The sequence below is a fragment of the Purpureocillium takamizusanense genome, chromosome 2, assembly GCF_022605165.1.
Source record: "Purpureocillium takamizusanense chromosome 2, complete sequence".
NCBI classification, from domain to species: domain Eukaryota; kingdom Fungi; phylum Ascomycota; class Sordariomycetes; order Hypocreales; family Ophiocordycipitaceae; genus Purpureocillium; species Purpureocillium takamizusanense.
In genome coordinates this window covers 4,119,632-4,133,466 of record NC_063069.1, presented here as the reverse complement: position 1 = coordinate 4,133,466, position 13,835 = coordinate 4,119,632, and the positions used below count along the sequence as shown (strand labels likewise).

Below are 13,835 nucleotides of genomic sequence, written 5' to 3'. Positions count from 1 at the left end.
GAGCGGCGGAGCGCCTCGCACGCCACATACTTGACCTTGCACACGGCAAGCCCGCCGTCACCCACCCAGTCCCAGATCCCGCGGTCTGGAAACCCCGCAGGACGGGAAATGCAGAAGCGACTCGTACCTGGCTCCACTGTCTACGAACTACGTTAAGTACGCAGGGGAGGGGGGCGTGCGAGCGAGCGACGAGAGGCCACCCCCAGGGGTTCGTGGTACTGGTGGCGGCGCGACATGGAGTGGCATCATCAACAAGAGAGCGGCTGCCGGGATCGCAAGAGGCGCTTGGGTCCCTTGTGCGGCGCCCCAAGTCAAGTTGCCTGTCTTGCACGCTCTCCACGGCTGGGACCCCTTTCGGGAAAACCGACTTAATGTCGTCCCGACAGGGGGGAGAGGGGGGGGGGGAGGACCCTCATTCTACAAGGAGACAACATACCTGGAGCTGCATCAAGGACATGTACCTCTACCATCACCAACAGACCCTGCCCTGCCTGCCTTGTCCATGCTCACTTACACCTTCCCTCTGCCCGGGCCAAAGGAGTGCGAGACGCCGTTGGTACTGGACGCACGCATCGGCCCGTACGATGGGGATCGAGCAGTTGTCGGGAACGTATATACACACGCAACCCTGCCACACCACATGCACCCTGACTCGCAGCCTCCTTCAGCATTCCGTCTCCCATTAAAGCCTCTCACTTCCCCCGGTCAACTTCAATAACAAACCAGAGCACCTGCTTCAACCGTGTGTTGCCGTCCGTCCGGTAACAGCCTAGATCCAGTCATGTCCCTAACCGAGACCTGGTCGTTGCCTGCCTCGATAGCCTCCACGTTCGACCAGGTCGCCTTCGCGGCCGCCGATGAGCAAGAGGTCAACCACCCGGGCCTTTCGTCGTCTTTCAGGACGACGTCGCCGTTTTCACTCGCTCCGGCGCCGACGCCGTGTATACCCACGCCGCCCTCAAGCGCAAAGTCCCCTTCACCAGGCCCCCGGATGACGCGCAAGCGCAAGATGCCTCTCTCAACTTCGGCCCTACCGAACCCCAAAGAGCTCAGCGAGGAAGACGACTGGACCCGCGTGAAGGACCCCAAGGAGAAGAAGCGAATCCAGAACAGAGTCGCGCAGAGGACGTACCGTGAGTCAAGTCGCAGAGCACTGGCATGACAACATCATCACCATGGGCGTGCACGCCGCAGGCTGGCTGACTGGAGACATGACAGGGCATCGCATGAAAGCTAAACTTGACGAGCTCCAAGCACGGGTCAATACCCACGAGCGGCTTCAGCTTCACCACTCGACGTGCCATCATGGCTCTCATGGCGGAAACATGGTCGTGCCAACATTCAATGGCGACGCTTGCATGTCTAGCAATCACTCGCCAGCTGTTGGGCTATCTGAGCCCGAGCACTCGCCTTCGCCAAGTGCGGGCCACGCGGCAACGGCACAGAGGCTTCCAATGCATTCAAATATCTATCGCGAGAATTCTCTAGACGATCCAGCCGATCCAGCATTGTATCCGCCGGCTTTCTCCTTTCCTAGCAGTCCAAGGGGGCTTCAGCAATTCTTGGCGCAGCAATCATCGTCACATCCTCATGGCCTACTCTCTCCTCCCGATCATTACCAACAAGATGGTCTGTCTGGAGTCATGCCCGAAAGCATTCCAGGCGACTGCCTGGCTTATCGGCAGCAACTGTTGAGCGATAAACTAGATCACGCCCAACCTAGTGCTGCATATGAGTATCCGCCTGCCCACGGTGTTTCTGGAGTCAAGAGTATGTCATCAACCCCCCAATAGAATGAGACTCGACATGATCTGATCTTGGAGATATAGATGAGATGGGCCAGGTGGCGCAGGCACAGCAGGGCATCAATCTTTTCGAATCCACCCACCCCGTTGGCGTGGACTTTGCCTTCCACGACCCTGTGCACGACACTTGGAGAGCCAAAGATATAGACTCTAGCCTCTCTGGTAATTCAGAAGATGCGATGAGCTATCCAAGTCTCCGCGGCGCTCTGCCGCTGCCTCATGGGACCGCGACAGTGGCCAACACTGATGCGACGGCCAATACCTTCCGCCCCGTTCCGCCGCCGATCAACGCGAACGCGTCACTCGACGAAAAGATTTCTGGCATCATGAAGCAAGTAGAGGCCGCCGGATTCGAGAATTTCGACGAGTTCGTCACGGCCTACTATCGGGACACATGCACGGCGACACCGTCGCTGGCCAACGAGCAGCGTCTCAGCCGCAACAGTAGGCTGCCAGAAGTCATTCACGAAGTTGTTCAGGCGGCCAAAGGATGGACGGCCTGGGAGCGCTACGGCTTGCAAGACGAAATTCTGAAGACGGCGGGGGCAATGCTCGTGGAGGAGAGGGCGAGCGCGGGTAGTAGCCTGTTCCCGCATGTGTTGCCACTGGTTGAGAGTGCGGATGGAACGGTACCCGCAAACGCCGGAGAGACGTTGCTGGGGCTGAAGAGGGCGGTTCAGCATGAGGTAAGAAGCCTTTCCATCTTACTCCGACAACATGTCGCTTCAGTCGAGCTAACGACAAGAAACAACAGCTCCCCAGGTCGTGGTCCTTGGCTATGTCCCTGACGGCGGACGAAACGTCATCGTGGCAGCGAGACAGGTCTAGTACGGCGCTGGCCAGCATTCTCTTAGTGCAGTTCTCTGGACGCATCCCCGACGAGCAGTTGCTACAGCTCATCAGGTCGTGCTTATGACTGGATGCTCTACACTACCTATACTTGGCTGCGCGTAGGCTACCAGATAACAGCATGGTGGCGAGCGCCTCGCCATCAGTCATCAACAGAGTTGATATCCTGAGAGATGTCATGTCGAGCATCTTAGTCCCGGGCACCAAACTGCCCAAGCGGCGCATCGGTAGACTCGCCATGACCGTTATGGAGTTGGATTTTGCAGACGTCGATGCCGATACGCAGGCTCTGGCGGATCTTCGTGACGGCCTCGCGCGAATCGTCAGGTCTTTGGCATCGGAGCAGCTTCGTGATCTGGACAAGAGCGTTCTGGGTCTGTCGGCAGAAGTTTCTGGTTGCCTGAGACGGCCGTTGATCAGCACCCCAAGCCTAGGATCTTTTAGAACATTGAATAACCGTAGCCTGAAAACGGCACCACGCATTCATGGCAGTTAGCTCGACCCTATGAATTAAGCTGATGTGATTTCGTCATGCAAAGTCTTGTCATCACATGAGGTGCAAAGGCGGATTGCAGATTAATGATAGAAAGCGCTGTTATGGCCACCGGATCGGGTAGCAAGTGCCGCCGCTTTTGGTGGCCTCGATAGTGAGGGGCTGGCACCGCCCGTAAAGTATAGTATACCTAGCTGCGGTGCGCCTAGGGACCCGTCTAGCTAAGAAGCAACTAGCTAGGGGTCATCCGCATGACTAACCAACCCGTTACTTTAGTCTACCCTTCGCACCCTTACGCTCTTCCTTTAACTTCTATCTAGTTAATAATATAGGTATCTATTTCTTAATACTACTAAAATAGATATCTATAAGCCCGACAAGCGTAATAGGCTAGCGTTAAAAGCTAGCTACCCCGCTCGCCCTCTTTTAATACCCTTTAACTTCTTCCCTCCCATTACTCTTACTTACGATATACGCTTAGCTAAAGCCTCGTCGGAGTTAACTATAATACCTTTTATTACTTTTAATAAACGAAAAAATAAGTATACTTTATATTATATTGACTTCCTCTAAAATTCGCTTAACGTAAAAATAAAAAACGATAGGTTATAAAGCTAGCTTCGCTTAACGCTAAATAGTATACCGCCCTTCTTAACTAACTCTAGGATATACGCTTTCTTAAGCTAGATTACGCTAATAAAATTAAGATTAATATCGTATAGATATTAAGGAAGTAGAAAATATATAGACCTTTTAATAAAAAGTAAAGGGACTATATATTAATTAACTCTTAGATATTATAATACTATAGAAAGCGGCCTATAGATAGAGGTAATTAAAAGTCTCGATTAGCTAATAGTAATAGATTTCTTTAATTATCTATATAAAAGATAGAAGAATATATCTAAAGGTACTTTATAAAAGTATTAGCGTTAATATAAATAGCTTTATAATAGCGTAATAAATTAATATTTTAATAGAAATAATAATAAAGAGGTCTAAAAGGTATATTAAGCTTATATTTTTATATTATTAATAGACTTCTAACGAAAGGGGTATTCTTATAGTAATATAATACTATTTTTATTTTTAAGTAAAACTTTTAACCTCTTAATATCGATAAAAAGCTAGTCCTTAATATTAATAACTTCTTTATATTATAGACCTTTAATATTATATACGATAAAGGTATCTTCCCTTTTAAGTAATACTATATTTAACTCTTAAGTTATTACTTATTCCTAGCCTTTATTAACGCTTAATTTATTAAGATTATAGATAATAAAAAAAAGAGACTAAAAGATAATATATATAAGGATCTTTATAGTCTAAAGAGCGTTAAGATCGAAGACTTAAGCTATAATTTAAACTAACTTATTAACGATAATTCTTACTTACTCGAAAATATATTATATTAAGAGACTATATCCTATAAATAACTAAAAGCTCTTTATTATAAAGATATATATTTATTAATAGTCTATTATCTATAGATAGGTATAAATATTTTAACTATAGTAATTAAGTTTATTTATTATAAAGGGGTTAACTATAAGCTAAAACTATTTATGCCCCTTACTTTCTTTATAGCCCTACTCTCCTTATTAATATTATATAAGACTATTTTTTTCTTTATTAATATAAAGAGGCTTATATTTTATATTATTACCGTTATTATTAATATCGCTATTAATAATAGAGCGTTTAATATATTAAGCCTTATTAGCGCAATAAGCGTTTTCTAGCTCTAAAACTATAGCTTAAGTATATATTATTATATTAGAAAGAAAAATAGCTAAAACGACTTATATTCCGCGGCTTTAATAGCTTAGCTATTTTAGAGGGAAAGCCCCTACTATATTATAAGTTAAATAACGATATAAAATAATAGACTTTTAACGCTAGGTTTAAGAAAGCGCTAAGGCTAAAGGTATTTTATAAAGGAGCCACTAATATTAAAGACGGTATATTTCCTATTACTATTATAACCTAGGATATATTTTAAAGTAAGAATTATCGTTTATAGGTAATATATCCGATACTATATATAACTAAATAATATATTACGATTTATGATAAGCTATATTTAATAGCGCCTATATTAATAAGAAAATTAAATTCTACTTTAAGAGAGTTATTACTAGCGAGTTAATAGATAATTATCTAATTAAACTCTTTATATATATAAGCTTAGCGTATAACTTAAAAGTAAGATAAGATATAGTTCCTAATAAGGTCTAGTAAAGTTTAGAACTTAATCCCGAGATCTTAGACTTAAAAGCTTAAAGGGATAAATTAAAGAATAGGCATTATTAAATTTAAGATATTAAATATAAAGATAAAATATAAGAGCTTATAAAGATAATTTAAATAAAGAAGGTATAATATAAAAAGAGTATTTAAGATTACTATTAATAATATTACTTTTACTATTATCTTATATAAAAGATTAAATAATAGCTTACTAGAAATAATTAAGTTAATAAAGTATATTTAATATTAGCGATTAACCTTTACGTATTAAAGTATAAGCGACTAATAAACTTACTATATTAGTAAGTAAATAACTTAGAGTTCGATAGTTTCTTACGCTTATATATTAAAGTTATTAAGCTTATAGTTGCCTTTATTAAGAAGCGAGAAACGGCTAAGTAAAGGTATATTATTAAGAAGGTTTAAGGCGGTATCCCTTCCCTTATACTAGACTAATTACCGGAGCCTAATTGCTTTTTACTAGTTATGCGGAAGGTATAATATCCCTATTATATTAGTAATAAAGCTATATCTATAAAAGAGAGGATATTCGCCTATTATCGGCCGGCTATAATAAACGATTATTTCGATCGCGAATATTTAATTACGATAGAGTAAATAGGCTATAATAGTTTTATCGGCTATATATACCCTAAGTATAGGGAGGAGGATATTAAGTTATATAGTCTTAATTATTTTCGGACTTATATCTATAATATATATAGGGTTTCTCTTTAGCCCTCGCGGTAATAGTATGCCGCTATCGTAGATATAGTCTATGCCTTAGCTAATTGCATTCTTATAATATAATAGATTAGATAGGAGCTAGCTATATTACGCTAAATAGCTCTAAACTAACTTGCTTTAAAATCTATATGACCCGTAGCGAATAAGTAGCACCTATTTTAGTAGCATCGCGATTCTATTACGCGGGGGAACCGCCTCCTAGAATTCGGCGCCGCTAGCGGTAACTACCTATTTTCGTTATGGTACCTGTCGAATCATTCCTAATATGTCTCTACTATAGTGTAATTAAGCCGAAGTTAAGAATTACCTCCTTATAGATATTGCCGTTATATAGCTACTATAGTATAGGTACTATACGTAATAACTATATATATATCTTACTAGTTATAAGTGCGTTCGATTATAACGCCTACTATTAGCCTAGGGATTATAATTATATTATAGCGACCTATAATGCCTTGCCTCTAGTATACGCGCAATAATATTAAGTCTACCGGATGCTATTTAACTAAATTCTGCGACCTAATATATATTATTAAGGCTACTATTCTAGCCTATTAGCTAAAGTTCGTATAGGGGCGGCGGTAGCTATAACCTCTCGGTATCTAAGTTACCGAGTAAGTAAAGGGTATTACTAAAACTACTCTACTAGTTCGGGATATTTATAATAAAGCTAGGCTCGATCTAAAAGAATATATAATCCGGCTAGTTAAGGAACGTAAAAAGTTCGTTAAACGAACGATATTAGTACTTACTTAATATCTTTTAGGATATCCTCTTAATAGCTAGCTATTTTAGTAGTAGGCCCTAGTAAATAATAACCTATATAATATAGGATAAGCTATTAAGCTCCTCCTTTAGCTTTAGATAGTAGCCTTCTATATAGGTAATAAATATAGTAACCTAGTTATTTCTAAGGTCGTTTATACTTATCTACTATAAGAGATATAATAGAGAAGAGAGTTATAGCTAGGACTTACTTATTATAACTAAAGCTAAGATAGACTAAGATACTATAGCTAAACTATTAGATAAGCTTAAGTAGCCTCTTACTTAGATAAAGTCGATAGTATATAGATCTTCTTTATTTTACCTTTATCTCCTTTAGCTTTATTAGTACCTTATCCGCTAAACCTATACTTACTATTCCGGGAAAGAGTAGGTTAATAGTCTAATCTTATAGTTTACTAAGCGAGCTATTAGCTTCTACTATAATACGCTAGTAGTTAAACGCAGCTATTACGAATATAAGGTATAAGTTCTCCGTTATTATACCGAAGATTTTATAAAACTTTACTATTATCTATACTTAGCGATAGTATTTTATACTTTTCTATAAAAAGTCTAGGGGCGAGTTAATAAAGTTATATAAAAGTAATTTAGTAATATCTCTAGTATAAATATATAATTACTAAGCATTCTAGAGGTAGGATAGGCTTCTCTTCTTTATCGCGGTTAACTAAATATTGCTAAGTTACGGTTCTAGACTAGCTTAACGCGCCGTACTCTTAAGCGGGATAATGCTATTACCCGCGGCGGGCTAAGCTAGCTTACTTCCTATAAGCGAGATAGGGGACGTAACTATTTCTATATACCCTAGCGTCGATAAGAGAGAGCCCGAGGGCATATACTATACTATAAAGGTCACTTAGGTTTTCCTAGCAATAGCTATTACTCTTGCCGTAGTAGTTCGGTACGATCGTAAAGCGTTAATTTACGTTATCTCGCTTTAGCGGCATTTTATCGGCGGGCCGGGCGACGATTCGCTTACCGAGTCGACTACTATAGTTACTAGGCTAAGCTTACTATCACTTAGGTATAAATAGGGCTTTCCCCGGAGGTCTCTAGCGTACCTAAGAGTTAGATCCGGCTATCGCATTTATCTACTATCGGAGACCTCCTCGAACGCAATAGTTCTTTTAGCTAGGCATCGAGTAGCGTCGAAGTATCGCTTATCTTTTATTCGGCTCTCGACTTCTTATATTATAATCGTAGCGAAACGGTATAGGCACCGGTAGATAGCCTAATAGTACGTTAGCACTAATATATTAAAGGGCGCTAATAGCCTATTAAATAGATACCTTATCCGTTAAGTACTTAAGCTATATCTTTAGTGTATTAAAATTAAGTAAAATAAAGTCGGTAGATATTATTCCTCCTATATAGTTACTATATAGTATAGATTATAAGTAGTAATAAAGTAGTAAGTTATATTTCGAGCTTAATAGGGAAATACTACCTCCTAAAGCCTATAAAGGTTTAGAATTATATAGGGTAACGTAATTACGATAAATAACTACTATACCTTATATCGACTATAATAGCGCCGCTAATCTAGGTACTACCTTTCTCCTATTCTCCCTAACTTAAGGTAGATATAGTGTTATACTATAATCGTTATAGTATATAGTAATATTACGATATAATATAGACTACTATAATAGCTAAGAGGTCGTACTTTTAATCCTTTATAAATAGCGTAAGGTCGAGCAATACTATATAAACCTCCTACGTTATAAGATTAATTAAGTATTTTATATAATCTATTATTTAAGAAAGCTATAATAAGAGGTATTATAGGTATTACATTAGTATTTATTTACTAAGCGTAATAGCGTAAGTACCGTAACGAGACTCTTTATTAATACCGCAATAATTACCTCGCGCTAAAAGCCTATAGCTTTCGAATACTTATCTTACTTACGCTATTATTCTATATTATTATTAAAATGCTAGGGAAATATAATATTATATATAAAAGATATTAGGCTATTTAAGATAAGATAGATTATACTAACCTTATACTATTCTTAGCTACCTATACTTATATTAGAATAGCTACTATATATAGTCGGGAGATATATAGATCTTAACGTTTTTAGCTAAGTCGGCTATTACTTAGGTCTTATCGAACCTTATAAAACGAAATCTATTATCTTCGAGAAATAAAAGTCCTTATAGTACCTATAGGTTTTAATTAGCGAAATATAAATATATAGTATTAAAACCTTACTTAAGCTATAATTATAGCGAGGCCGAGCTTATTAAATATACTATATATATAAATATATATATTAATAATAACTATTAGTATAAAATCGTAATAGACTATCGCTCTTTTTAAGTGCTCCTAAAAATAATTATATATATATTTACGATATTCTTATACTATACGCGTCGTAAAAAGGATAGCTTCTCTTTTAAGTTAGGTCCTTTAATAGATTATATTACCTTTATAGCTTAGTAATTAATATTTATAGAGAAAAGCTATAGGATAATCCCGCCGCGTTCGTTATATCTACTAAAGGAATTAATGCCTATTAAGCCCGGGAACGAGGAAAGTATTACGTCGCTAAGAGTATAATTATCTAGATTCTATCTTATAGCGTCGTAAGGGGAGTTTACTATAGCTTAAGTTATAAGGAGGTAAAAGAAGAGGAGAGGAGGCTTATAAAATAAGAGAAATATAATATAAGTTTATTTACTAAACCGCATTATATAATTCTAATATAGCTCTATCTTTAAAAGGCATAAATAATAACTCTTTGCCTTTCTAGCTATTTTCTTATATCTACTTTAGCTATTACTTTTAATCTACTTTTTAACTATTAACTTAATCGCTACTATTAGCTATTCACTACTATATAATACTTAATACCGGCAAAATAATTAAGTAAAGCGCTATACCTATAAGTAGACCGTACTCTTATATCGCTTAGCTGCCCTCTTATTACCTAGCTAATATACCTCCCTCCTATATCGTTAGTAGCTCTATAGCTATTTTTATAGTCTAGTCGCTTATACTAATTACTAAACTACGCTATCGCTCCGTTAAACTATATCGTCCCTCTATTTAGGGTCGCGGCTCCCTTGCCTAAGACCCCATTAATAGGGTATCTCTTACTACCCGCTATTTAGCTACCCGATTAGCGGGCTCTAACTAGAGCCGACGAGTCAGCAAACGAGCATCCCGAGCACCTAACTTCACATCATATCCAATTATGCCGTCTGCTATAAGGCTATGGCCGTTCGCGACTGCAAGCTATGCAGTCGTCCAGCAAACAGCAAATAACCACGTCGGACCACGTTCAACGGTGCCTACATCAACGAGAAGGTTGAATTTCACCTTGAGTTAGTTATCGCTAGCGAGCCAACAGACGACTCTCTGATCGATCTCTTCACGCATATAAGCTTGACGCGTGACCCGGAAGCGAGGCGGGATATGGTGCCCGACGAGGTCTAGCAAAGTCTAGAACCTGACCCCGAGATCTTGAAACTAGAGACCCAGAGGGACAAGTTGAAGGATAGGTATTATCGAATTTGAGGCACGGAACACGAAGACGAGGGCCGATAGCTCACGAACACCATTCGAACGAAGAAGGCGCAACGTGAAACGAGGGTTCGAGAAGAGTATCGGAAGGACTGCTTCTACAATCGCCCCACATGGGCGATTAAGCAGCAGCTTGCGGGTGGTGACCATGAAGTCGACGAGGCATATTCGGTACCAGCGGTCGATCTTCACATACTAGAGCGTGCGCAGTTGGCAAGTCTGCTATACCAGCAAGCAGATGACCTGGAAGATGGAACGCGATGGCTTCATCGGCTGTATGCACCAGAAATGCAGAGAAGCTGATATCAAACTTTACGGTCTTGATCATTTTCGAAATCACGTCGCGAAGGTGCATGGCGTAGTGCTACAGCCCTCCCGACAGTAGGGTCAGGGCGTTGTAGCCATAGGAGGCTCGGCTTTCTGGCGTGCACATTGCAACTCACCGCCATAGCACGTCATATGCAGGTGAAGGCTAGCCAAGGCCTGTGGTGAGCATGCTTTTTGGGTCGAGCTGGTGCACGAGTGACAGGGAGGATCGAGTTACGCTTGGGTCAACTGAGGAACATGCTCGTTATCCGATACTGCCCACCAGCGCCGCTCCATATTCCATACGCCTGAGTTCTGCTAGCTAGGAGCGCCGCTAACATCGTGCTACACCCTCCATCATGTGGCTCTAGATCGGTACCTAAACCAAACGGTGGGGAATTGTGTTGCAAGCAGACTAGTACACCGTTGCAAAGCAGCTTCGTATGCTGAGTTTTGGCGGCGTCACTCATCCACGTTTTTCCCCCCCCTTCCTCCCCGTGCGCTGAATCCCAATTGTCCTGTGTGAGTTCATTCCATAATCATCCTATCCGGCCCAGTCATTCACCGCCTATGAAAGGCAGCTCGCTGAACTCTATGAAATACTGTTGACGAGTTTCCTTCATGGGGAATCTCCATCCTCGAGAACCACCCTCAATCAACTTGTCTCTCACATCCGATTCGGTTCAACAATTCCTTCCGATCACCGCCCCTAGTGAGGCTCACACCAGATGAGCTCGCGGTTCTCTTGCCACTGATCCTGGGCTTTCGCAGGTGGAGGTCAGAAGCCTCGACACGGACTTCGATGGGATGAGATGCCCGATGACAATCCCTATGCCCTTTATCATCATCCTCTTCCTGATCGTCGCCCTCATCCTCACTCCGAATATCGTCAGCGCCGATGCCCTTGATAACACGGATAGCAACTTGGACAATCATGAAGAACCAAACGATGGTGAGGGCTTGAAGAAACCCTAAAGCACCAAGGAATCCCCATCGTATGCTGTCGCTGTAGCAAATGGTGCCGGCTGGCTTTCGAAACGGTTCCAGCATGTGCAAAAAGCCGTGATCGGGTAAGGGTGTCGGCCCAATTAGATCATTCTGCGACCCGTGGTAGCAACCGATGGGAATTATCTCTGCCATATGACTCCAGATACTCCACATAGTTATTATGTAAAAGACATGACGGGCAACGAACCACGACAGCATGAAGAAACCGAACATGATGTCGCGCAAGGTTGAGAATCCCAGATATTTTAAACACTTGGCGAGCTGGGCTGACGTTAGAGCACTATTGCAAGGCAAAGTCAAGGCTGTTGGGGGGCTTACTGGGAAAAAAATATCGACAACGTCCATCAAGACCAATATCAGATTGGCGACACGAGTCAAATGCAGGCCATACGAAGCCGAAATGAGCATGACCGTAATAATGTGATGGGCCAGCATCTGCCAGTGATCTTTGCGTCGCTCCTCGATGTTGATAACGATGATCTGCTGCAACCAGAAGGCCCACTGACCCAATATGTATGCCTTTGTTACATGGGATAGTTCCCTGGTGGGCCAGTCTGTGAACATCTCCCTTAGGTTCAGAAAGTATGTCGAGGTGCAGTAAATGTGCTAGAGAATGTCGGTAAGTTGTCACGTGAACTGCAAGTGCAGCATAGAGTGTAAAACACAACGTACCAAGCCGAGCGTCCAAAACACTGAGTAGTAGCACAGAAGCCATGATTGTTCGGAAAATCTGGCGATGTCTTTCCTCTTCGATATGCCCCACCGTCTAGCTAGTGGTGCCAGAAAGTACTTCATGAAGCTGGCACGGGCACCAGTAAAGAGGACAACGCAAAGTCCAAGGAAGTAAAAATCGTCGCCCCCAGCGGCATACTTTCCAGTATTCGCATTGTAGTATGACGTCAAGAAGAACCGGGACGTGTAGTATCGGGCTTTAGGCACACACAAGTGCGTGAGGAAGAGGAGCGCGACGAGATTGAACGAGATAGCTGTCCCGCAATTGAAGATGTTAGCCGCGGATGGAGGGGCAGCAAGCCTTGCGAAGGCGAAATTCTGGTGCAGGAAGCCACGTACCTATTTGAGTGTCGAGTGGCCAACTGGCGGTGTTGTTCAAGGAGCTGTTGCCTTTTCGCTTGACTCTTGGGATAGTAGTACTGCTATGCGACTGCCCGCGCGGTCTCGAGTGGCCCGTCAACTTTTCGTCTACTGTGTTATACCCTGTTGCCAGCGTGACTCGTGTTGTTGGTGGGAGTGGCATCACCACCACAGGCGCATCTTTGGAAACGCTATCAGCGATGTTAGATCCGCTCATAATGAGACCCGTAAGCGCAGCCGATGGCCCAATGTACAGTTCGGAAACGTATTGGCAATTGAGGTAGGTCTCGTATCGTTGGTAGTTGTCTACCTCCTGGATACTGGAGTTTGCACACGTGTCGAATATCCTCGGCAGTTAAAGGAGTGTGCCCCTTTTGTGACGAGACACCGCCAAACCAGGGTGGGGCTTTCGGGGCTTGTACTAATCAGGACAGACAATCTGGACACCAAATTCAAGGAAGAAAGATATTCCGTACCCCCCTCGGTCTGACCATGGTTGCCACTAAGGGCCCATTAGCCTTCCTGACTAAGCGTACCACTACAGTGTTTCTCCACAAACCTGTCCGATGGACCATGACATTCGTGAGTATGCGTCCTCTATAATGACCAGCTTGGATTTCTCTCATGGAGCATTGACATGGCTGGGAGTCGTCGTTGCGATAACCGTATGTCTTTGTTGCATGTCGTCTTATGGAGCCAGAAAGCCTGGACGATGGCGGGTACGTTGTAAGTATGGATGTTCCATTCTCATCCTCTTGGTTGATCAGTCCGACGGCACATAACTTTGTTTCTGTGTGGCGGGTTGAACCATCAGCCATGCTTGTACGACGGATACACCGTGCCACCAAATCATTCTACCTTTACTAAGACAGTGCGCTTCTAGCTCCGCCACCGCCGACCAATCCAACACAGACATTGTACCGAAAGAGAAAAGCCCAGAAGCCCTCGATCC

The 13,835-nt window shown here is 42.3% G+C and overlaps 3 protein-coding genes across 3 annotated transcripts; 2 read left to right on the top strand and 1 right to left on the bottom strand.

The window, feature by feature from the left end:
• Nucleotides 1-781: 781 nt before the first annotated feature.
• JDV02_003044 (uncharacterized protein) lies at nucleotides 782-2,721 on the top strand (the record flags this gene model as incomplete). The annotated part of the gene is made up of 4 exons (XM_047984129.1): nucleotides 782-1,133; nucleotides 1,219-1,770; nucleotides 1,830-2,491; nucleotides 2,560-2,721. 4 exons carry the CDS (start codon nucleotides 782-784, stop codon nucleotides 2,719-2,721), a joined length of 1,728 nt encoding a protein of 575 aa, XP_047840102.1.
• Nucleotides 2,722-2,775: 54 nt separating this feature from the next.
• Nucleotides 2,776-3,150, top strand: JDV02_003043 (uncharacterized protein; the record flags this gene model as incomplete). Its single annotated transcript, XM_047984128.1, has 1 exon — nucleotides 2,776-3,150. The coding sequence occupies one exon, from the start codon at nucleotides 2,776-2,778 to the stop codon at nucleotides 3,148-3,150; it is 375 nt and encodes a 124-aa protein (XP_047840101.1).
• A 7,871-nt stretch (nucleotides 3,151-11,021) lies between these two features.
• Nucleotides 11,022-13,283, bottom strand: lag1_2 (Sphingosine N-acyltransferase). The gene is made up of 4 exons (XM_047984127.1): nucleotides 12,863-13,283; nucleotides 12,464-12,777; nucleotides 12,110-12,397; nucleotides 11,022-12,052 (listed from the first exon to the last, which is right to left on the bottom strand). Exons 1-4 carry the CDS (start codon nucleotides 13,098-13,100, stop codon nucleotides 11,435-11,437), a joined length of 1,458 nt encoding a protein of 485 aa, XP_047840100.1. The 5' UTR covers nucleotides 13,101-13,283; the 3' UTR covers nucleotides 11,022-11,434.
• Between the last annotated feature and the right edge of the window lie 552 nt (nucleotides 13,284-13,835).